The sequence below is a fragment of the Diadema antillarum genome, unplaced genomic scaffold, assembly GCF_040938485.1.
Source record: "Diadema antillarum isolate AM-2024a unplaced genomic scaffold, OU_Dant_1.0 seq00001654_RagTag, whole genome shotgun sequence".
NCBI lineage: Eukaryota > Metazoa > Echinodermata > Echinoidea > Diadematoida > Diadematidae > Diadema > Diadema antillarum.
The window spans coordinates 492,526-518,188 of record NW_027272355.1 but is presented as its reverse complement, the minus strand read 5'-3'; the positions used below and the strand labels follow the sequence as shown (position 1 = coordinate 518,188).

General features: G+C 36.3%; 1 protein-coding gene across 2 annotated transcripts in view; it reads right to left on the bottom strand.

Moving 5' to 3' along the window:
* LOC139711399 (uncharacterized) overlaps positions 1–25,663 on the bottom strand; it is a 274,375-nt gene that overhangs the window by 48,361 nt on the left and 200,351 nt on the right. Inside the window, exon 2 of one of the 2 annotated variants that reach the window (XM_071623284.1) lies at positions 10,221–10,247. The exons of the other annotated variant lie outside the window; for it this stretch is intronic. Coding sequence (XP_071479385.1) covers positions 10,221–10,247 — 27 coding nt within the window. The remainder of the gene's footprint in view (positions 1–10,220; positions 10,248–25,663) is intronic. 2 annotated transcript variants of the gene reach the window in all.

The window sequence follows — 25,663 nt, the reverse complement described above, 5'->3', positions numbered from 1 at the left end:
TGTTTGTCTTCGCAGAGGTACAATACAAAACGAAACTCATGCAGTTGACTTGAAATGAAAACATCTTGACAGAAGAAATTAATGAATTTGAATACGTAAACTCATGCAGTCAGCTGTAAAGCTGGACATGAACTGTTCGTAAAGAGCAGGAGCATACAGATATGGCATGAAAAGAAATATGTGGGCCTAGTGTGCCACTTCAATTTTAATCTTTGCTTCGACTGTAATTTCGTGTCTGATATGAGAGGAGGCTTTCCAAGACCATGCTTATACGACCTGAAATGGGGAAAAAGACCAACAGGTTGGACAAAATCGTTTCCGAAACATACCAGTGGATGCATCGTTATCACCTGCCACAGGGGAGCCCTGTGATGTCATAGTCGCTGTTTACACATCAGTGGAGGAAGGAGGAATGGGGAGGGCAAACAGTTAGGTCAGGTCAAATGGGGGGGGGGGGGGGGTGGAGAAAAGAGGAACAACTGCAAATGGAGCCACTTCGTAGTCCAAAAATACCTGCAAGTTAAACTATGCTCAAGGCATATATCAATGCTATCTGTTTTACCAATCTGCTAAATATACTAAGCATACCCACCAATGACCATGCTTTAAATGATCAACCTTTTTATATGTTTTTGCCTCAATGATACATATTAACCATTAATTTCAGTTACTATCTCACATTAACATCACATAACTGCAGACCATAAGGCAAAATGGCAACACTCCATTACCTTATTTAAATAACAAATACCTATCTCCCCTTTGAGTTTATTGATAGTTGAGAGTCTATTTGTGTGTACCTCTCTTGGTGGGTAGGCCCTATATAGAAATTTGTGTACTGCAATAAAGCCACTCAAACCTAGGCAAATTTGTGATATTTTTCTGTCTCCCACAAAAGATTATACCTTGGGGAGACTTGGGTTTCGAATATAACAACAAAATTGATAAAAATCCATACTTGGAGATCTGCTGTAAAAGTATTTTAGCCTTTTCACAAGTCTCATCTAGATGATACCAAAGCTTTAAAGAGGTGGAAGGAATCTGGCATGTTATGCAAAGCACACAGAAAATCTCAAAATAACAACCCCTCTTTGGTGTTGACCTTTACCATCTCTTTTGTAGCATTCCATGAAAGCGAATTTCACTGACTTTTCGTTATATTCTTCATTGGTTTGCTTTCTTGAATACTGTGATGGAATGCATCATTCTTGATTGATCTCGAGCCCTATGAAAGATATGAATTTGTGAGAGAACATGCTTTCTTTCCATGAACAAAAAGTGAAGAGTCTTACATCAGCAGTCTAAAGATTGCTAATCTGACCAAACAGTCTCACGAAGAATTCTACTAGCTTTGCTTTATTGAATTATGCGATGGAATGCATTATTCTTGGACTGTACTAAAAATTGTGAGGGATATGAATTTGTGAGGGAACATGCTTTCTTGCCATGAACACAATGAGAAAGATCTTACACTTGTAAGCAGTACCAACACTGTTTGTGTGCCCAAAACTGATCTTTAAAAGACTCTAAATACAAAATGTCATTCTATAAATAATTAAGAATAAAATGACTACTCTTCCTGAATTATTACTACATCTTGCTCACATTTACACTAACCTCCTGAATGTCTTTCACCACCTACACTTTCAAAAATAAAACTTTCCTGTTTTGTTTTATGTCTTCCCCAGGATAGTTTAAACTGAAAGCAATCTTCTCAGCCATCAAGCTGAAATTTGAAGGTTAATGTATTTTGCAATCTATTCACTGTCAAAGACATTCCCATTATGAATGTTCAGTGCCATTCTAAGGTGTGCAGTGGTCATTAATAATGTATTTGATGATTTATTAAACAGGAAGTGCCTAGGTAAGTGGAATGCACTTTGGACAAGATACTTGGTATATCATAAATCATGTGAGATACCTTATCAAATATTGCAAGCAAATTTCAGATAGCACCATACTGCTATTCACACTATCATGAAGTGAAGCTCTACTCATAGTATTCATGAATGTAGTTTTGGTTGAGATGGGGCTTCAGTGTTTTAGACCTTTTTTTGTAAGATAATGAGAAAAAAGAAAAAAAAACACAAACAAACAAACAAACAAACAAACAAACCTATAATTCTATGAGGAATTCATGCTCGACAAAATCAATTTTGAAATAGCTGAAATATCCAACAACAAAGAGGTCTTAATAATAAAAGGTGGGTCCCAACCTTAAATAGGACCACTTTGTTTGGGGTCCTGCTTTTTTCTTTTTCAAAACCATTTTGTTTTAGGATGTCTTGCCATTTCAAAACAAATTTTAATCTCGATAAAAATTTAATTTCTTTTATAGTTTATAATCATCTGACTTCCACCCCCCCAAAAAAAAAGAAATAAAATCTGAAGCACCACCTCAAACAAACTACATTAAGTCTTTAAAATATTTTTGTATTAAAATTGACAGTCAGTCCAATGGAAATTAGAAAGTTGTTTTACATGTTTGTTAATATTCTTGGTTCATTTACAGATATAACGAAAATGAAATTTGCCTGCTCACAAAATGAAAATTCTCTTTCTCTTATATTTCTTTATCTTTTTCTTTCATTGTCAGTTTTAGTTTATATGAATAGAGGAAAGAATTGTCTTTAATGACATAACATTCATCTAGATACAAGTGTGACAGACTTTCACATGTTACGAGCAAAAAACTAATGAAGAAAAATTAAGTACAGTTCAAAAATTACCAAATTCTTCAGTATCAAAATAGGTAAGGGATATTTATTTCCTTTTCTTGATTTTGATTGCTGATTTTCTTTCATACAATACCATGTGAAGAAACAACTGACATTATTTATAAGAGACATAATAAAGCATTTAAAAATTGTCATTTAAAATGTTCATAAACATTAACACATTATTTGCAATCACGTTTTACATAGTAAAATATCAAGTTGCATGTATTCTTTAATACTGCTTTGATGAAAACATTGAATTAAGCTTTCTTTTCTTGAGAAATTTGGGACAAAAATTGTTTATTAATTATAAAACACAATAACATATAAAGACTTCAAAAAAGCTATCGACAAAAATTATGTGTGAATATTACACATATACATGAAATCTACAATAAATAAAGAAACGTCAAAAAACAATCAGGAATTAAAGAGAACCAAATAAGATTTAGTGGGGTCACTTTGAATAATCCTATTAAACTGCAAGAAATGAATCATCAGTTCAATTTTGATAAGTAAAAAAAGAGACAAATCAAACTCAATAATCAGGATATTTATTCTACATAAAAAAGGAAGAAATAGAAAAGGCAGCAGTTAGAGATGTGAGAGGCATGATTTGTGGAGAGGTGACACAAGATGTTGGAAGAGTGAAGAACAAGCATGGGAATATAACAGCAGGGAGGAAACAGTGGGAAAATTGTATTAAAATACAAGTAATTAGTGTTCATTGTACACATTCACATACTGGTGAGTTAGTCCATTAGAGATTAACAGTCAACCCTTCTCCAAAGCAAACAAGCTGTAGTTCGGAACGAAAACTTGTCATTAACCACACATTTCCTTCACCAATGCCTTATATAGCGTGTTTGCACAGTAAGTGCATCCCTTCCCTGTATTTCTTGGCACATTGCAGAAAAGCACAGAAGAGAACACTGTCTGCTTTCTCGCAAATATGAAATTACAATGTACGCAAGGAATGGGAGGTGATATCCGATTTCATTCATGGCCATTCGTTAATAACCTTCATTGGGGCTACTGAGTTTTCAGTCTGTGCCAAGGGGTTTTCCTCCCTGTCCCAAACTAGTTTGGAGACTTGAAGTCCCAACGTAGATCTGCTGCATAAATCATTGTCTTTGTCCCCTTTGAATTGACAACATTTGAATATTGAAAGTGTAGCTGAGATATCATAGGAAGACTTGATGGAACTGGTTGGATTCACAACACCAGAAATCTGCACAAAAAAACCAGCAAAATCAGTGACAGATGGATACCTTCACTTTAATCCATCCATCTTTCTGAAGCATGCACTACAAATCATAGAAAGTGATATAGGGATCTATAGTTTTCGTTGAGACCTAACTTCATGTTTCTAAGAACTTTTCATGAGATAATGAGGAACCTCTTATGAAAATACGCAAGAACTTTGTTTTACTTTGTTTTTTGGACATCTCAGCCATTCCGAAACTGATTTTCATCTAATGAATTTTGAATCATTTCTTTATGCTCTGTACTATTTCATAAGTGGTTTCTCAGTATCTCGCAAAAGTTAAAAGCCCAATCCTCATCTCCACCAATACTATACCATCCCCTTCAACGTCTGCCCCAATTGATGTCTGAACTTTGTTTTTGTTTTGAAGTGTGGTTTGTTTGAGTTATCACTTTTAAAAGCTCCAGTGGTTGTATTTGGGTCTATTTAGACCTTGTCATCTATAAACCTTGCAAATATTATTTTGTAAACTAATACATCATGTGATCACATGCTCTCACATTGTAATGAACTACTCAGGCTCAGAAATTAAAATCTTTTTCACGTCTAAGTCTCTCTTACTCTCCCCCTCTTTCTCTCTCTCTAGCCACAGTCACACTGGCAAAACTTCTTGATCAAAGTTTAACTTTGAGGAAACTTCAAAAAGTCAGTTCATACTGGCAGCCAAACATGTGGATGTTTCAGTTCTCAATACTAGTTCTTGAAATTTGGTTCACTAGTGCGCAAGTGCAACAAAGAAGAAAGAACATGCCGTCTGACAGCTTCAGAGGCTCCCAAAACATGAAATGGACTAGCTGGTTACATGACACAACTTTGCCAAGTTTTCATTTTTTTTTTTTTTTTAGATTCAGACAGCACAAACTTCCAGGAAGATTTGCCTGAGTTTGAGAAATTTCCCTAATTTTAGCGGGAAGTTTTGCAATAAGTTTTGTGAGATGTCTTCAAGAAGTCTGTGGTCACACTGGCAAAACTTCAAGAATGTGAACTTTCAAAAGTTTTTTTTTTTTTTTTTTTTTTTTCAGTATGACTGCAGGTGATGCATCTTTCTCTGAGACTCAAGAAGATTCAGGGGCTCAGATGTAATCTCATCTGGATGGTGAGCCATGAAACCACACTTGACACTAAAGAATACCACACTGGAACAGAGGCAAATTTCATATAAAAAAACAACAACAAACTATCATCAATGTACTGTCAATAAAAGTCATGTCATAATACTTAAAAATCATCTTTTTCCAAGCCCAATACCAGTCAATTGATATTTACATCCAAAGTACATTTCCCACTTCAAAATAGTGAATGAAAGGAAACATGTACTTCATGACATATGATTTCAAAAACAAAATACCTTTTACCTACATTAAGGAGGAATACAAGCAAAAATGCACCTGTTTACAAACCAATTCTTTGTTTCTGTTATTTCGGTCCCATGAAAAATATATGTGTGATAATTCATTGTCTTTCCCCCAAATAACCTGCATTGGCTTTTGATTCCTATCCATATGTTACTAAAAATTTTCACCTTCTCTTCTGAAAATATCAATGTCTACACTAATACCCTTTCTCTCTCTCTTTATTGGGTTTGTGCAGTGGCAACAGCATCTCTTCTTGTGTGTGTACATGGCAAATGTTATAGGTGTGTTAAAATAAAAGAGGATTTTTGTATGAATGGTGCTCATAAAGTGCAAAAACACAAGTGCTCATGCGACTGGTAGTAATGTGGCACAGTACAGATAGGGCTTACTAATATAATTCACTCAATTGCAGCACTCTATCAATATTGAGGACCTTTCCATTACCTGCTAACATACAATTTGTAACCTGTCTAATACTTGTTGACAATCTTAAAGTCAATTGAGGCAGTCAGGTCAACATGGGACAAGGAACCACTCTGAATCAAATGAAACAGGGGAGGACCTCCTTTCCTAGACTTTCAGGAATGTGGTATTTCTACTTCCTTGTCTGGCTATCATGCATTGTGGTAGGCCTAATTGTGTCCACACCTACCAATAAAAGCAAGAACTACCATAGCCCTATATCAAGACAAGTTTCTACAGTTTATTGCCTGCATCAGTGAATTTGTATAATGATCACCGGCAACTCATGTAGTCCTACCAGTTTAATTCGAATGGAACAGGGAGACTATAATCTTGTTTCCTAAATATGAAAGTATACTTCTTTCTCCATGGTATGTATTGAAATGAATTTGAATCATAAATGAGTGGTGAACAAGATGACTATGCATTTTCATCTTTCATATTTTGCACTGTTGTCTTTTGATATTGGTGATCATAAATTTGAATTAGGTAACAAGACAGGCAAGGAAATTGTAATTGTTACTGAGAACTTAAAAACCTTTCTGAGATTACAAGGTGCAGGAGAGCTAGAAAATAAAGCCCCGAAAACTACAACAATTAACCAAGCACTTTCACCATAATCCCTGCCATTATGTATCCCCTGGGACAACTATCACAATTGTCACACATTCAATTTCATGTAGCTAGATATTTTGTGAAAAGTGGAGGAATGGTGCAATTTCAGAGCAAGCTATTACTGTTTAACTGCTCCAGGCCATCACAGGCAAAGAAACAACTCATCTGCTGTTCTGAACGATCCGGACAAGCCCCCACTAACTCATGTACTTAATTCCAATGTGTAATCCAGTACATCCAAGCTGTACACTGGGTCCCTGCTTGAAGTCAACATAGATCTCTATTTTTTATTGGTACCCCGGGACTTTGGACAGGCATAAGAGTTTCCTTGTGTTGCCAAAAGAAACAATGGTCTCTTCTGTTTGGCCAAAACACTACACATTCCATACTGTTACTGTGGTGACAGTATCAGTGACATTATATTCTGTCCTTTCCTTGTACCTATGTCCTATTTAAAAAATCTCCCTGAATGCATTGCTTTTTAGATTGTGATATCACAATATCATATAACAATATAATAATACAATAATATAATTTCATATAGTGTAATATCATAATGAAGACAAATAAAGAAGACATATGAAGTAAAGACATATTTTTTTCTTTTAGGGGGTTTAAAAGTGCAATGTTGAACACCGATTTCATTAATGAGATGAAAGATGTGGTGTGTATGCCTTTTTATTATGTACTGGAATATCGTCAACAACATGATTGGGCATTGCTCAAACTATAGTGCCATTCTGTTGGCAGTGGGCATTACTAAAGCAAAATGACGCATATTTCGGTTTGTTTCTATGGACAGATCAACACACACTCCCCCTACAACCTGCATGCCTGTTTAATAATAACCCCATTCTTTCTATTGAACAGGAATAACATGTTCCGGATGGTTGTCAGTAAATAGGGCTGTTTGATTTCAACTATGCCAAATATGTATCAATTCATCAAGTAATTCCAACAATCTAATATGTTTAAATGGTATACTCACATATTTTGTATCACGCTGATGCCTATCTAGAATGCTTTTAAACAATGAAATCCTACCGAAAATGCAATGTTATCAAGTAAAGAAGCATGAAGTATATAATAAGCTAGTTGTAAATATTTGCAATGCATTATGGTTGAGTGAAGGGCTCCTCAAGTACGGGTGGTAATGGAAGAATTATATCACAATGACAGAATACAAAGTATATAAAAAGTACCACATGAAGGCTATGATAATGCAAAAAATGGGTGTAGACGAATAATGTTCTACAAAATCCCCAAATGAAGTTTATAGACCTACACTGTAGATAGTAATGCGACCATCCCAGTGTCCTATTAATCACTATTTCAACTCATTCCCTATATCATCAATGTTACTAACTGCCTTTAAATTAGGAATTTTGATCAATGATAAAAAGTCAATAATAAAAACAAACTTTCCACATGGACAGATATAACTCTAACAAACTAATTGTATAGAAAGAATTATTGTCAGCTCATAGCTCACATATATATCCATAACAAAGAACCAAAAAAAAGAGAAAAAAAATAACACTCTGCCAACATGCTAACTACAAGATTTTGAATATATTTAAGGATTTCTCAATTTGCTGAAGTCTTAAAAAAATATCTAAAATGTGTTTTACAAGATTGATATTTTCCTAGCTAGCTAATCAATAACTCTACATAAAATTTGCTGAGGAAACTGAGGAAATAGAAATATTAAAGAAAAATTCATTAAGGTATAAAGCAATTTGCTATTTCATGACATTAAATTTGTTAATATTGTTTTCCTGGATTTATTTTCAAGTGTGCCACACAATTTATCATCAGTGATTTCCCCCTATCAATAAGCTATTCCAAAATGTTGTCTTGATGATTTTGATAGGGAAGAGCGATTGCTGTTAAATTGTTCACAAGTCATAATGATTGTATTTTTCTGCATGAAACCAAGAGAAAATCTGTGAGCTGATCACATCACTTCAGTTCATTTGCATAACCATCAATTCAATTATGACAGATAACATCTTTTTTTTTCTTTCTTTCAGTGAAATTATGTGAAACAGTAACTAGAATACCACCAATGTTTGTGGTAAATCTGTAAAATCAATTTGGCAGGGTCCCGTGAGGATATGAAAGTCTACGGGGATCTGAAAATTGCTAGTAGAATAATATTTATCAAAGGCATTATCTGGTCTTCAAAATTTCAGTCAGGTATCAATATTTAAGGGGAATATGTTTAGCATAGATTGTTACATTAAAAAGCTTAATCAACTAAATACTATTCTACAATCATTTCTCCTTTTTGTCCACTTTAATGTATTTCTGCATATTCCATGCATTCAAACTGAACAACTTTAAACATGAATAAAATCTGATAATTCAAAAGTCCCAATGAACAGAACTGAATTATAAAAACTCTCTTAACAGAATCTGGAACTGAAAATAAAATTCCAAATCTAAAGAACAAGATTTTGAAAGACACAAAATGTCTTTATGATCATTTTAATGGCTAGATTAAACAGGATGAGCAAAAATGATGCATGAAAAGCAATTTGAAATAACTACCAACACTCATGTAAAAAATGTAATGTAAAAAGCAATGAATTTTCCTCAAGAATAAAAAAAACCTACCAGGTTTTTCAGTTCCTCCAGTTGCCATATCTGGAGTTATAGAATAGAATACATGATTGTTAGCAACACGATGCTTTAGTAGTAAGTATAAAGTATACATACGGTATATGTTCCTAGTTTTCATACAGTATCACCCAATATATGGACACTAACTTTATGTGCTTATCACAAGTTCACATACAAGTTGTAAGATGCATACTCAAACCAACTTGATAGTAATGGTACTATGCAGGAAGTTGGATTAAAATCAGTGCCTACCAGATATTGGAAAAAACACAGTGTTATTGAATGGTATACTACTTCTGACTAGATTAAATGCGAATTACATAACGTGATAGTATAAATATGGCATCTCTCTCACAATAAATAGACTATAGCACTGTATTACATCAAAATAAGCAGTTTTCTGTTTCTAGATTGGTCCATTACTTATAAACAAATACCATAGGTCCATTACTTATTAATTGCACCATTTTATATCTATATACTTGTTTCCTTTGAAACACAACAAGGGGTTATTTGAAACATTCCAATTTGCAAATAAAAAGTTATTTCCTTTGGTTGTAGTGAGTGCTCATCTTTCTTTAAATAATTTATCATCAAAACGAAAACACACAATTGTGATTTTTCTTTGTGTAAGTCTCTATTTTTTATCATTTCTTTTTTTTTGTCAAGGTGAGCATTAGTAGGATATGGAATGCAGTTAGAAATGTTATAACGTGATTGTGTTTTATTGACTAATATATGATCACATGCAGATATGGAGATTGGGTGCTAAAAAGCAATCAAGTGTAAGTGAGCAAGGCCTTGAATGTACTCTCAGTGATTAAGTAACTTTGGTGGGCAATGTAAGGGTGCAACACATCATGCAGGCTATTTCATTCTGTTAGACAGGATTAAAGGGGTGGGAGATACACAGCTTTCAAGGCAATAGAAAAAGGGAGATAGGAAAAGAGAAGATTCTAAACAATTTCAGTAGTTCAGCATCACGATTACAAAAGTTTGTATTTATTCTTATTTTTTTTATATTTTTTTTCAACAACATGATGCATCCAATCACATAGACCTTATCCTATAGTACTTCAGTTGAAGGATAATAATTCAGAACTAAAATAATAACTTTCAAGATAACTGGGAGTATATATGGATATGAATGGAATAAGAATGTCAAAACATAGGACATACCAGTTGTTGGAGCAAGGGTGGTTGTACCTGTTATGGAAATGAGCAAACAAAAAGAAATAAAGGAAAAAATAATACATGGGGCCCGTTAGCTGCAACTGACACCAAATGGCACATGCAGGACTAACACTACTTCAATGCTATAAATGGTGTGTAAATTATACAAAATTGCTTGGATGGAAGCCTCTGACTTTGTGTGAGCTTCAAATGAGTGTCCTCTAATTGATTTTATATACTGAAGGCATCTAGCTAGTTTTATCTAAAAATTCTTTACAGTACACTGTATTAACATACAATTTGTACGTAGGGGTGTGGTATTGTATTCAAAAGAAACCAAGAAAACATTGTTGCTGTGAGTATGTTGAACTCTGTACAATGGACTTCAGACACCAACTACCTATTTGTTTTGTATTAAGCAAAGGGGAGGCTAAACTTTCCTTACTGAAAATGCCTTGGATACAACTGTTTTTGAATTGGTAACTACAGTTGCATATGCACCTTTGCCTTTATGAAATTGACTATGAACAGCAAATCATGTGATTAAACATCCAACAAGGTTGCACATTATATCTGCCAAAACAGGATACACAGATAACATCACGGTATTGTTATTGGGAAGTTAAATATGAATTAATCTCAATTCATTTTCATGCTCTCTTTCTCTAGTTTGTTTTGTTAATGAGGGTGGGGAAGGTTCTTCTTTTCTTAGGGGGGATGCACAAAGACTGACAATAGTGTTGATTTTGATTTTGTAGATTATGCAATTCATTGTTTGTAAAACATTGTTTAGCAATCAACTACACCACTTTCCTTTGGGAAAAGAAATCATTCAAAAGAAAATTGAAAAAAAAAATAATGAGAACACGTTTGCTATTAAAGTACTTTAATAGAATGGGATATACATGTATACCTATGAAGCTTTTAGCATGTTAAATTGCACAATAAGGGAAGGAGTTTTCTGAATCAGCTTTGCTTTTATTCAAGTCCACGTTCATAGTGTGGGCAAAATGAGAATTTTCAATTTATATGTGATTATTATTTAATTTATGTGCCAGGATTTGTTCTGGCTTGGTTTATGCAGTCAGCGTGTGGAGGGATAGCTGTGCCACTGCTGATGAAGATGTACACGCCGATTCCTTGACAATCTATTTTTTTTTCCCTTTTTCAAACAATAAAACACTACACCTGTATTTAGAACCCCCTCTTTACTTTAAAACACTATTGTATACAGCTGTACAAGTGTACCCTGTGGCCACAGTACTATAGATCCAAAATATCAGACAATTCTAATTTGCAGCAAGCGCAATTTCTACAGTGATTATATTTCAAGCACACTGTATAATGCATTAGTCTATGAAAACATGAATTTGAGTCTTCAGACCATGTGAAAATTATGTCAATTGTAGCAAAGCAATTCTGGACTCTTAAAATAATGATTAAAAAAAAAAAACTTTACATGGGATGTTCTCAATGGGCTCATGTGAGAAAACAAAAAGTACTGAGAGTGGCAATGTCACCAAAATGATACCATGAAGCATGCATGCAAACTGTGCAAAGATGAATGATATACCTTGTAAAGTACCTCAATGATAAACAAAACAAACAAAATGGTTGCTGTGGTTAACCTATATTTTACAACTTCCTTCTGAGAGACTGAAACAAAAGGTAAACTGAATATGACAAATTTCTGCTGAATTTTATTTTGATGTAACCGATGTAAAGTTCTTTTCTTTTTTATCACAACAATACATTAATACCCGCATAAATAATACATTGCTACAGGTTTGTGCTGTTGATTAAATATTCAATAAATAATTACTCCTGTACACACACGTAGTCCAACTTCAAAGGGCTATTTTTTTTAACAAGATATGACTTTTGCAATATATATGCCACTTGTTATCCTTCCAACAATTTCTGGGAGTGTCCTTGCCCCCTCCAGCAAACAAACAGAAAGAAAAACAAAAATAAAGCAGATGTACATGAAATCAAAAGTGACTTCATCATGTTATTGTGAGAGTATGTACAAGGCTTTAAATACACTTGAAACAGAAAGCAGAAGAGAGTCCTTAAATTAACAAAACAAAAAAGTGGAGACTTTTGCATGTTTACTGCAGTAAAATGGAGGTGCATTAAACCTACTTTTCCACTGGCTTCCGCCCTTCTCTGACAAACAAACACACACACACAAGCATACACACATACACACAAACACACAATGCATCTGCAATGCTTACAAAAACAGAACAAAAGTGAACATTTTGTTGCCCAACACCAATACTTATCTGTGGGCCAATGAGTAGTCAGAGCTCAATTCCTGATGGAAATAAATTCTTGAGGGAGAGAGGTTTGCAAATTTATGGAGATCTTTTTTTTTTAACATACCGTAGCACTTTAGATGTTCATGGTTCTTAATGAAAGCAAGTTTTTGTGAAATGTTTTATGCTGATAGATGCACCAATAGATATTTGATATAATTAATGATTGCATTAAGCGCTTTAAATGATGATATTGGTAGAAAAACTATTTGAATAGTACACTTTGTAAATGCTAACACGAACTGATATACAACGTAAGTGCACACCTATTTGTACACTTGAATCAAGAAAAATCCATTTCATCAACTTTGGTATAACATGCATCTTGGCAAGATTTTTCTTAGGCATTACACTGTAATTGGATGCTCTTACTCAAAGATGCAGAAAGATGAGTATGGAAATTGTGATGGGAATCAAAAGGAAAAATTAAAGAATTTCTTTATGAATGTACTGTACACTCCAAAGCAACTACTGTATACACAAAATTGTACATCTGAAGTGAAAATTCAGTGGTCCTCCAAACACTACACCAAACCCTCATCATATTCCTGAACATATTTCAACTCCTTTGCCCTGCAAAGGTACAGAATGATGTCATGTCATTCCTTAATACTTATCATCACATTGATTCTACAACATACTTCAAATCTCTTTACGCAGCAACAGTGTAATGAAACAAAGGAGCTTGTGACACAAATGTGCACGCAAGTGCCAAGCATGCAACGATGCCATTCAAACAGAAAGCCCCAACTTCCATGGAAACCCCACAACATTGACAGATGGCGATGAAAGGGTGAGAAACAACTGCAGGACTGTAGTCAATCACAGCATTGGACTGACACGGCGTACCACCCCATCATGACTCAATGGAAGCATAGAGTTGTCAGTATCATGATGTCTCAAGAATCTGATTACTGATTACTCATTTTCTAAAAGTGTAGGGGTTTCACAATCCACTTTTATACAGTCTACCACGTATGTACAGAAGGTAACTTTGGTCACTCACAGATTATCACTGTAAGTGTTGAGTACTCATTTTACTTTATACATTTTTGGTCCCTGAAAACATGAGTTTCTACCACCCCCCCCCCCCCCCACACACACACACACACAATCAAAGATTGTAATTCCAGTACTTAGCATGGGAGGTCATGCAACTCATAGAGTTTTCAAACAGAAGCCATTTTAAACTACCTAGGAGCATTTGAATACACTGAAAGAGTATACAAAGCTTTCACACTGTCAGCTGGCATTTATGGAGGTATCAAGAAGCTACACGGCATATACAATGTGTATGTACACTGTACTGAAAGACAGAATGACTAGCTGCATTCTTTTTTGTTTTTGTTTTGTTTTTATATGACAGGGTCAGAGGTCGTATCTTGAACAATGACCTCAAAGAAGAATTCACCACAAATACATTTTGTAGGAGTGGATCCATACAAAGTATGAAGATTGAGTGAACTCAAGCCTGAAGGGGATTTCATAATTCAGTAAGGGAACGGGTTAAGTTTTGTTAAATACTCACGCAGTACTACAACATGTACACTGCTATGTTGTACAAGTACCAAGGTCTGCAACTACTGTAAAACCAGAAATATTTACAGCCTTTTTTGTGGCATGAAGTTTTCGTGTATTTACCACTGGCATTCAATGATAGACTGGAACTTTTGTGTGCATTTTAATTTCAAGAATCGTGGGTCCTCGCGAAATTGTTTTGTGCAAAGTACTTCAAGATGTCACTGAATTTTAGTACAACAATTGACAAAATCAACAGAGAGCTCCACATATTTCATATTTCTGGAACAATAAGAGTATCATCTAAATATAAGTCTCAATCCTTTTTTCTTTCTTTATGAAAAACAAGTGTATTTCTCTGTTCAGCATGTAAGCATATTATCATCAACTAAAGTATATCACAAAAAATCGGGTACAATGCGAGAAGAATTGTACATACATTGTATCAACCTCCATCTGGCTATCCATGTGGAAATTCAGTTTAGTAAATCAGGTTGGATTATGGCAATATCCCAGGCAAACAATGACAAATATTGTATCTTAGAGGCATTTAACAATTTGCTATATATACCACACACATTTAGGCAGGAATGTGCACATATGTATACACATACATGTACACACACACATGAACACTTACACGTGTGTACACACACACATACACCATTACACTGATACTGTACACACATAACACTGAGAACACTACAGTCTACACGTACAGTAACTAGCACCATCAGCATTTCTTTCATAGTATCAAGGAGGTAACACAATGTCTATCTCTCTTGAGTGTTAAACATCCGTAACAATTTCTGGAATAAGTTATCAAATGTTACTGTTCCTAATCATTCATTTAATTGATTTTCAGTCCCCATGTGTGCAAGTTTTACTCATACTGTGAAAGGTAAAGTCACAATCAGAGTTGGCTTTAGGTACCTCGTCTGTCCACAAAAGCCATATTCTATATTATCGTGTATGACGCATGATGTTCATTCATTTATTCATGTTGAAATTCACCTTTGATTATTTTCTGTATGTCACTTTCTTTCATCATAGTAATGATGCAGTTGACATCATTTGGCCAGTGTGCAATACAATCACAAAATACAATGTAAACTGTAACGGTTTTACTTTCCTGTGTGAACATATTTAAGAATAGGCCCACTGTCTAATATAGTTTTGACAAAATTTATCATGTGACCGCAAATGCCACATGAATTGTATCAAGTACAACTGGAACAACTATCATATTCTCACTTAACCCGTTCCTTCCGCAATTCTCTGAGTGCCTAAAATGTCCCGAAATTCTTTTTGTCCGTCGACAGAGAACAGACAGGTTGGTAATCCACCTCTGTGAAAGTAATCAAGCGATACATGTTACATCCCCCTTCCACGGTCAACATTCAGGCATGAGACAGAGAAAAGTAAAAAAAAGAGGAAGGATTTTGCGAGGGAGCGGAGCGACCGAGCGGGGGGAGGGTGTGGGAGGGGGGTGTCCCTCCCTGCCACGGTGAGGACTTTTTGAAATTTAAGGTATGAAAAAACTCATTTTAATGCATTTTACAACTGAAATTTACTATTGTTATGAGGTACATTTTACAGAGAAACATTGTAATAATTGAACTCATGAATGACACTTGCAAAATCTAAAGGAAGGAATATATGCTTAGCTGTTATACCTAGGTGCTACGACCTACTCAAATGTGAGGCCATAATAGCATTGTTGGCTGTCTTTAGTCCATATAACAGTTTACAGTGCGCAGACCAGGCAAAGTATTGCTGATCATGGTCCATGTAGAGAATCATGTACGTAAGACAGCTGAAAATAAATCATACATGCAGCTCAGCATTGTTGACCGTCTCTACGTCCATGCAACAGCTACTAGTATACCTTACAGGAGGTACAGATATTTGTAGACCCGGTTAAGTCCATAAACAGCTAATGTAGAGCAAACTTTGTGAGGTTTTGTTGGATGAAGTCCAGCATGTAAAGCGAATCCTTGCGGCGGATGATGTATCACAAGTTCCAGGTCCCGAGGAAGTCGATTGACTCGCTGGCCTAACGTTAGAAGACGAAACTGGTGCTGGGAGATAAACTTCATATTCCAACCACTGCCACTTGAACTTATTGGAGACATCTTTGTCAATATCCGCTACACGATGGTCATCCTTATCGAGGGTCTTCATTTTCTCGTTGAAGAAAAAAATACTCTCACCGGTCCACAAAATCACGATGACAAATGTAGGTCACGCCAACGTAATCAGCGTGATACAAAAGCAGCGCATCGCGCTGAATGCTGCGGCAGCATGCCGAAGCTCCTTGATAAGGCCAAAAAAAAAAATTGTTGCATTGGCGTAACCCGCCCGACCCTAAAAATTCCGCCGACCCCATGTTTTTTTATTATTTTTTTTTGCTATCGATATCAAATATCTTGTTGATTGCGATCGCGATCGCACAAACCCGGAAGTGGAAACGGCTCTGGGGATATCGGATGTACGAGGGAGAGATCTAGCGCCTCGCATAAGCCTTCCTTGATCAGTACGTCATCTGTTTCCAACACGGACACGTACTCTAACAAGATTTATTCAGTGTATACGTAGCATTCAGACTGCGATGTATTGTGCACAGTTTTGCCATAGGTTTCTTGTGTGGAGAACTTACACGAATCTGTATATGTGGGACTGTACTAGAGATCGCCGTGTGCGATGAAAAGATCGTACATATGGGTCAATTTGCATCTATCTTATCTAAGTCAAAATAGTAAAATATGAAGTGAAAACATTCAGGATAGGGATTTCAACATCTTTAAATTCTGTGAAGGGGTATAATTCCAGTAATATCGGCCTCATAAATGATTTGTAGAATAGATGAACACAGCACATTCGGTGCAGCAGTTGTAACTGTTTACTGAGCTGAGCACAAGTTTTACACGTAAAATGCAGGTAGCAAAAAAAAAAAAAAAAAAAAAAAAATCCGCCCGACCGACCCTATTTGAAAATCTCATGTTACGCCAATGCAACAATTTTTTTTTTTTTTTTGGCCTAATACGCAGCTACAGCCTCACACATGTGTGCATCATATCACACCACACTGCAAGCTAGCTAGAAGTTGATCGACACGCACGTTTCACATCCATTTCACGTATCATCGTGCATGCAACATCGCACAGCTGCCCGCTGACAAATGCACTCAGCACCATTCACACAATGCAATGCCGATACATCACAGCTACTAGTATTAAGGTATCACACACGCAGCGGAATAGTACGGCGAGATATGGTGGCTGCCAAAAAAAAAAAGAAAAAAGAAAAAGAGGAAAATCACGGAAATTTTCCCGACTGTGTATTTTCCCCCCAGAATTTCTAAATCTGCGGAAATCCGCGGATCCGCGGATCCGCGGAGAAATCTCATGCCTGTACATTGTACATGTGCCAGAGAACAATGGAAATATCGATCTGGTGCAAGATATGAATAGAGCGTGCGCTGATGGGCTCACAGACTCTTAGTTTGTTATACACAAAACCAGGCACCTGAACGTGATGACTGGGGTCAGCGAACACAGAAATCTACTGAGCTCGGCTATGATCGCTATGTACATGTCCATACAAGCTTTATAGCAGAACGAGCGCAAACTAAATCAGAAAAAGGTACATAATGCTGTGATACGCATTTTCCAACAGAAAGAGAACATAAGGTTATAAAACTCTTATCTTTTTATCAAACCCAGTTTTCTGGTATACCAGGTTCCCATATCATATCAGTTTTGCAGACGGGAAGCTGGTAATACTAGATTCCCGTAAGGAACGGGTTAAGAATAAAAGAGTATTGAATGAGCTATACTTACTGCCTGGAACAAATGTTCTCATAGCTGTGGTGTTTCCAAGATAGTTTCCACCAAGACAGAGGTACTCCGTGTCAAATTCTGGCGTTGCCCTGGTGACGGTTGCGGCTAATGAGACTGGAGAAAGGTTGTCAGTGATGTTTTCATAAATGTAGTATGTATCAACAGACGGGTTTGGCTGGTCATCTTGCTGGATGGAGCATGTAATGGTGAGGGTCGTGGTAGATTTGTCCTCATTGAAGCCAACTGTGATGATTTCAGGGCTCTCTTGAGGGGGGTCTGCAAGGCAAATAACAATTTGCTGCAATAATCACTTTGACAGACTACTATTCAATCATGAAAGTTGAATTGAAACTACAAGATTATAATACTTTTTCCAACAGGGAAATTCCATGATAACACCGTGACACTTTTGAGTATAATTTCACTCATCAAATGTAAATAACAAACAAAATGTAACACTTGAGAACAATTCTTTATTGTGTATCTATAGATGCATATCATCATAAGCAACTTTGAAAAGAAAAGAAAGAAAGAAAAATTGCTTGGGTAAATGAATTATGCATAATTAATTACGACTGTAACACCGTGATGCAAAATGGATGTGGGTTTTTGTGCTCTTGTTTACTGAACAAACTCTGTGAAGTTAATGAACATTTTGATAAGTGGATCTGTTCACTGGATGTACTAGAGACTCAATGATAATATCAAAGTAAAATTTAAATAAAGAATCAATTGCCAAGAAAACTATGACATACTTTATAAATAAGTGCACCATAACACCGGGACTGTAACACTGTGACCTCTGAAATGTGTGTAGAAAACCTATGGAGAAACTTGTCTTACTTACAACTCATAGTGTTTCTCCTTTTAATAGGTAGAATGAAATGATGATTCATGATGAATGTTTGACATCACAGTATAACACTTCCAGATAAAACAAAGCAATATTGAAATCATAACAAATTGACAAAAACAACAAAATAAACAAAAACTTTGCACTGTAACGTCGTGACATGTCATAGATACGTTTGTACACGTTACAGTCAGGAACACTGCTCTTTCAGTAAAATATACTTCATGTTTTGAGACTAATTCCCTCTATCATCATTGAGAGCTTGTTTTACATAAATTCTGAGTGAACTTTTATGGTTTACTACTCTTTAAAAGTCCAATTTGTATATTTAAAGGACAAGTTCACCTTCATTGACATAAGGATTGAGAGAATGTAGCAATAATTAGTAAAACACATCACTGAAAGTTTGAGGAAAATTGGACAATTCGTTCAAAAGTTATGAATTTTTGAAGTTTTTGTGCAGTCACCGCTGGATAAGAAGACTACTGCAGTGTATGATGTCAAATGCGTACAAAAATATAAGGAAAATATAAAGAGAATTTCACAAAATTTCATCTTTTGAAAAAAGTGCACATTCCCTTGACTCGTTACTGACATATGTTATGGGTAATATTATTCCCATTGCCTTTAGAAAGAGGCAAGTCAAGTGCTCTTTTATAATGCGAAAAAAGTGAAAATATGTTGAATTTTCTTTACTTTTTCTTTATATTGTACTCATATGACATCAAGAGCCTTAGTAGTCTCCTCATCCAGCGGTTCCAACACACAAATTTTATTAAAAGAATTCGTAACTTTTGCATCGATTGTCCAATTTTCCTCAAACTTTCACTGATGTGTTCTACTACACTGTAATATTGCTGCATTCTCTCAATCCTTTATGTTTAAATGAAGGTGAACTTGTCCTTTAAAGATGTACATATTTGAAACTTTGATTTTAATACGTTTGGTCAGAAAGCCAGGTGAACCCACTTAATAGCAATTTCAGTAGCAATAAAAAAAAATTAATTTAAGCAACTTGTGTGGTACAAAATGTACAATTATTCTTCTTTTTCTATGATGTACTGGAAAATGAACGTATGTGACCTCCTACAACAAAAGGATCCTAAAGTCGCTGACTACTGAGCCGAGAAAATTGAGTTTGAAGTCACATCATCAAAATTGGTCAAAACCATTAAATTTCTGTTTTGGGCATAATTTTGTAGTCTATTGTTTTGTCTATCATCTGCCGAAATTTCGAAGCTAAATGATCAAAGGAAAGGCAAGAAATCAGCATTTTTCTGGGCCATGATTTTCCGACTTTCAACGTAACAGAAACCTGTCCGATCTAGATTTGGATTTAGCGACGCAGCTAGACTCCGCCCCTAGCAACGAGGGAGTGATCTTATAGGTCAGTGCGTGGCATTCTGATTACTGATTGGTCGTGCGTAGACCACTGGCACTAAGCTTGAATGAACACCGCGGAGGTCGCTAAGGGCATACCTTCTATTGTCACGCGGTGAAAACTGTCTCGCCTCCCCCTGATCATGATAGCGTCGGAAGGCTCATTTTTCTCGAAACTCTGATTTCCACCACTTGACATGCATTAATAAAATTGTCGATATCTCCGCAACTAAGTACTTTTATGAGTTGTGCTATATTACATATGAAACTAGAATTATCACTGAAGGTGAATAATACCCCCGCCTCTAGTGTTGCTTTTTGTGATGTCATGAGGGCAATGACGTTAATACCAAGTTTGTGCACTTGTTGAATTGGAAACAGAACAATTTTAGTTTACTGTACAATTACAGAGTTGACACTGAGTATAAAACTTACAGCAAATGGAAACATGCTTTCCCCCAGCATCACTACACTTAAAGACCATTATACACACCAAATTTGACCTTCATAGCTTGAATGGTTATTTTGATACAAAAATGAGTGGTTACCATGGCAACGCATTTTCCTTAAACTAACACATTGGTGTCTTGCAAAACTACACTTCTAGATCATGATACATACTAAATTTGACTTTCATTGCTTGAATGATGGAAAAGTTATTCGATCTGCAAGGTTTTGGTAAAATTGTGGTTACCATGGCAACGGTTTGTGTGACAAACACAAAAATTATGTGTTCCACATCTATACCTCAGGGCCATAATGCCTACCAAATTTGGTTTCAATTGCTTGAAAACTGTGGAAGAAGTTCACTCCACAGGATTTAAAAAAAAATGCAGTTACCATGGCAACGCATTGTCCGATACAATTACAAAGGACATTTTGCAAAACTACACTTAAAGAGCATCATACACACCAAATTTCACCTTCATAGATTAAATGGTTCAATTTGATACAAAAATGAGTGGTTACCATGGCAACACATTTTTCTTATATTAACACATTGGTGTCTTGCATAACTACACCTCCCGATCATCATACATACTAAATTTGACCTTAATTGCTTGAATGATGTGGAAGTTATTCAATCCACAAGGTTTTGGTAAAATTATGGTTACCATGGCAACGCTTTGTCCAACAAACACAAAAATTATGTGTTCCACATAATGCTTACCAAATTTGATTTCAATTGCTTCAAAACTGTGGAAGTTGTTCACTCCACAAGAGTTCGAACAAAACATGCGGTTACCATGGCAACGCTTTGTCAAGTACAAACACAAAGAGTGTCTTGCATAACTACACCTATAGATCATCATAGATACCAATTTTGAAATTGTTAAATACTATGGAAGTTATTCAATCCACAAGGTTTTGGAAAAATTATGGTTACCATGGCAACACATTGTCCGACAAACACAAAAAACATGTCTTGCACATCTATACCTCAATATCATCATTTACCCTAAGTTTCATTTAAATTGCTTCAAAACTGTAGGAGGAGTTTGCGACGCAAGATTTTGCAACAGACCGACCGACTGACCGCCCGCCCAACCAACATCACGGTGATTCCTATATACCCTCTTCACACTATGTGTGGCGGGGGTATAATTAAAGTAGAAGAGTAAGGGATTAATGTAATGTCATTTTCAGAAAATTGTCCTCCCCCAACTTTCGGATCCTAATTGTAGCGGGTCACATAATAAAAATGATTACAATGTGAAATCTCATTCATACACATAAATCACAGTGAGTGTGGCTCTTTTTATGGTGAAACTTGTAAGACTGTGCATAGCACCATGCACAGGAAAGTAGTAATTCCAGTGAGATTAACTTTTGGTGGACACATTGATCTAGCTTCAGTATGCCCTAAGTAATTCTTTAGGATACCAGGGAAGCCGCAGCAAGACTTCAGACCATTTATCATGTTAGGAACACAATGAAACGTGTGATTAACGCACAGAGCATGACAACTGACCAGTCTATGATACCTTTTGGACACTATCAGTTTGCATGCAAATTGTCAGTCCATGGCATTCACCATAATAGACTATAGCAGCTGTTTAAAGATAATATAAAGTTTTGGTACCTCAAAAGTTTCCCTGAGTTTCCTTGTCTTATACTAGTTTGTGTTTCAGGTTAAAGTACCTTTCATATAACGAACACTGTGAGACTTACTCGCCCCAAAGTGCTCTCATGTCTTAGTAATCATGCAATAATGGTTTCGTACGTGTATATTGATTGTCGCGGTACCGCATCGAGTCAAACTAACGGCTCGTTCAAATTTTTCAGAGCCCGCTCTGCTCTTGTACGACTATCAATTTTTACTGTATTTGCGATGTTCGCTGAAGCATAACACATAGAAAATCTTGCACTTTGATGAATTTGTAATGATGTTCAACCCTAAAACTCTGAAAACAACTTATAGGCAAAGTTTTTACCTCATTTTTCATTTTCTCATGCTACATGCATTTTAACTTAATTATATTTTTCAGATATTTATCTCAAATTTAATTATCCTGATTTTATGTGCATATTTAACAAAGTTTATTACGTAATTTTCTAACAAGATGGTCAGATATGAAAAATTCAGTCCTTAAAGGACAAGTTCACCTTCATAAACATAAGGATTGAGAAAATGCAACAATATTAGTAGAACACATCAGTGAAAGTTTGAGGAAAATTGGACAATCGATGCAAAAGTTATGAATTTTTTAAATTTTTGTGTTGGAACCGCTCGATGAGGAGACTACTACAGCTTGTGAGTCATATGCGTACAACCGTATAAAGAAAATGTAAAAGAAAATTCAACATATTTTCATTTTTTTCGCGTAATAAAAGAGCACTTGACTTGCCTCTTTCTAAAGGCAGGGGGAATAATATTACCCATAACATTTGTCGGTAACGAGTCAGAGGAATGTGTACTTTTCTCAAAAGATGGAATTTTGTGAAATTCTCTTTATATTTTCCTTATATTGTTGTACGTATGTGACATCTAAGTTATTCATACACTGCAGTAGTCTTCTCATCCAGCGGGTACTGCACAAAAACTTCAAAAAAATCATAACTTTTGAACGGATTGTCTGATTTTCCTCAAACTTTCAATGATGTGTTCTACTAATATTGCTACATTCTCTCAATCCTTATGTTTATGAAGGTGAACTTGTCCTTTAAGCTTTCATTTGATACCAAAATGAATGTGATTTGACAATTTTGAAAATTTGATGGTCATGTCCACTTTATCGTGGAATTGCCCTCAATCAATTTACTAACAAGAGACCCGGGGTCACGCGCTCACCTGAGTATTGCAATTTCACCTTCCATGCATTCTTGCACACTCTTACCTGAGAACATTGGAAACTTAGGTCTGCATATGGATCCCCCCCCCCTCAACTCCAGGGAGGGGGGGGGGGGGGGCAGGCAGCCCTGGATCTGCAATGAACAAACTTGGAATTAAAGTCATCAATGTACAAACTCATGGTATTAACTTTGCTTTATCATTTCTGATTCTAGAGTAGAAGATTTTAAATATTCCTTAATGTAGGGGGGTGGGCCCTCTAGGGGCCCCCCAAGAGGGACATGGTGCCCATTTGAAGGAATTGAGATTCTATCCCCCTAGGGATGCTACTTGCTAAGTTTGGTCAAAATTCATCATGAGGTTTTCAAGAAGATGAACATGTACAATTCAGGCCCCATTAGGACCCATCCCAATCCCCTCTTCTGGATCCCAAAGGGGGGGGGGGGGGGGCACCCCTGATTCCGCCAATCCCATGAACAAACTTGAAACTACAATTATCAATGTACTAACTCATAGTATTATCTAAGCCCTATCACTTCTGGTTCTACAGAAGATTTTTGAAGATTCCTTTATTTTAGGGGGTTTGGGGGCCCCCCTGGGGGCCCCCAGGTGGGCCATGGTGCCCATTTGAACAAATTAAGATCCTATCCCCCTAGGGATGCTACCTACCAAGTTTGGTGAAAATCAGACATGGGAATCTCAAAATGAAGATGAAAATGTACAATTTAGGCCCCATTAGGACCCCTCCAAACCCCCCTCCCCTGGGTCCCATGGGGGGCACCCCTGATTTCCCCATGAACAAACTTGAAACTACAGTCATCAATGTACTAACTCATAGTATTAACTAAGCCCTATCACTTCTGGTATTAGAGAAGAAGATTTTTAAAGATTCCTTAATTTTAGGGGGTTTGGCCCCCCCCCCCCCCCCCCCCCCCCGGAGCCCCCAGGTGGGCCATGGTGCCCATTTGAACAAATTAAGATCCTATCCCCCTAGGGATGCTACCTACCAAGTTTGGTGAAAATCAGACATGGGAATCTCAAAGTGAAGATGAAAATATACAATTTAGGCCCCATTAGGACCCCTCCAAAACCCCCTCTCCCCTGGGTCCCAAGGGGGGCACCCCTGATTCCCCCATGAACAAACTTGAAACTGCAGTCATCAATGTACTAACTCATAGTATTAACTAAGCTCTATCACTTCTGGTTCTAGAGAAGAAGATTTTTAAAGATTCCTTTTTTAGGGGGTTTGGGCCCCCTGGGGCCCCCCAGGTGGGCCATGGTGCCCATTTGAACAAATTGAGATCCTATCCCCCTAGGGATGCTTCCTGCCAAGTTTGGTGAAAATCGGTCATGGGGTTCTCAAGAAGAAGATGAAAATGTAAAAAGTTTACGAACGACGGACGCCGGACGAAGAGCGATCGCAATTAGCTCACTTGAGCCTTCGGCTCAGGTGAGCTAAAAATAGGAAACCAATATTTTTTTAAATGTGGATGACCATGTAATCTTGTAGTTGACATCCGGCTCTATCTTCAGGCAAAATTTTGTGGCGATCATGCGATCAGCGGCCGAGATCTGAAGGGGGGTCAAATTGCCCCCGCCCCCCCAGGTAAAAACTTGGTCTCAAATAGCCCAGTTAGAATAGGGTTAAAGGAACTTGATGTTAACGGTGTAACCTGGGGCTATGATCAGATCGGAAAATCGGATTGGCAAATTTGCCGAAAAATCAGTATCGGATTGGAAATTGGCAAAGTGATCGGCAACGTATTTTCGCATGTTTTGTTTGTTTCTGCTTAACTTTGCGTCGCCGAAAATATTACTTAAACTGTCTGAAATTATAATTTCTTTTATGATGTAATTGTTGATACTCATCATGTAACTTAGTAAATGTTTGCATCGTATTTTATCTTTTTGTTTGTGACTTCAAAGATCACGCTATTTCAAATTTAAGAAATAACATGAAAAGAAAATGGAGAGGTAGAAAAAAAAATGTGCAACTATAACTGCTGTGAAATTTGACTTGAAATGTCCGAAATAATCTTTTTAAAGACACGATTGTTGATATTTATCACGTAAATAAATTATATGTTTGCATCACATTTCATCCTTTTTTTTTTTTTTATTACAGATAGCGCTACTTTGAGAAGAAACAAAGAAAAGAAAAAGACTTTGAGAAGAAAATATTTATGATACTGGTGGAACTACTATATTGAGAGCGGCATCGCACTATCAACGCTGCGTTAAGT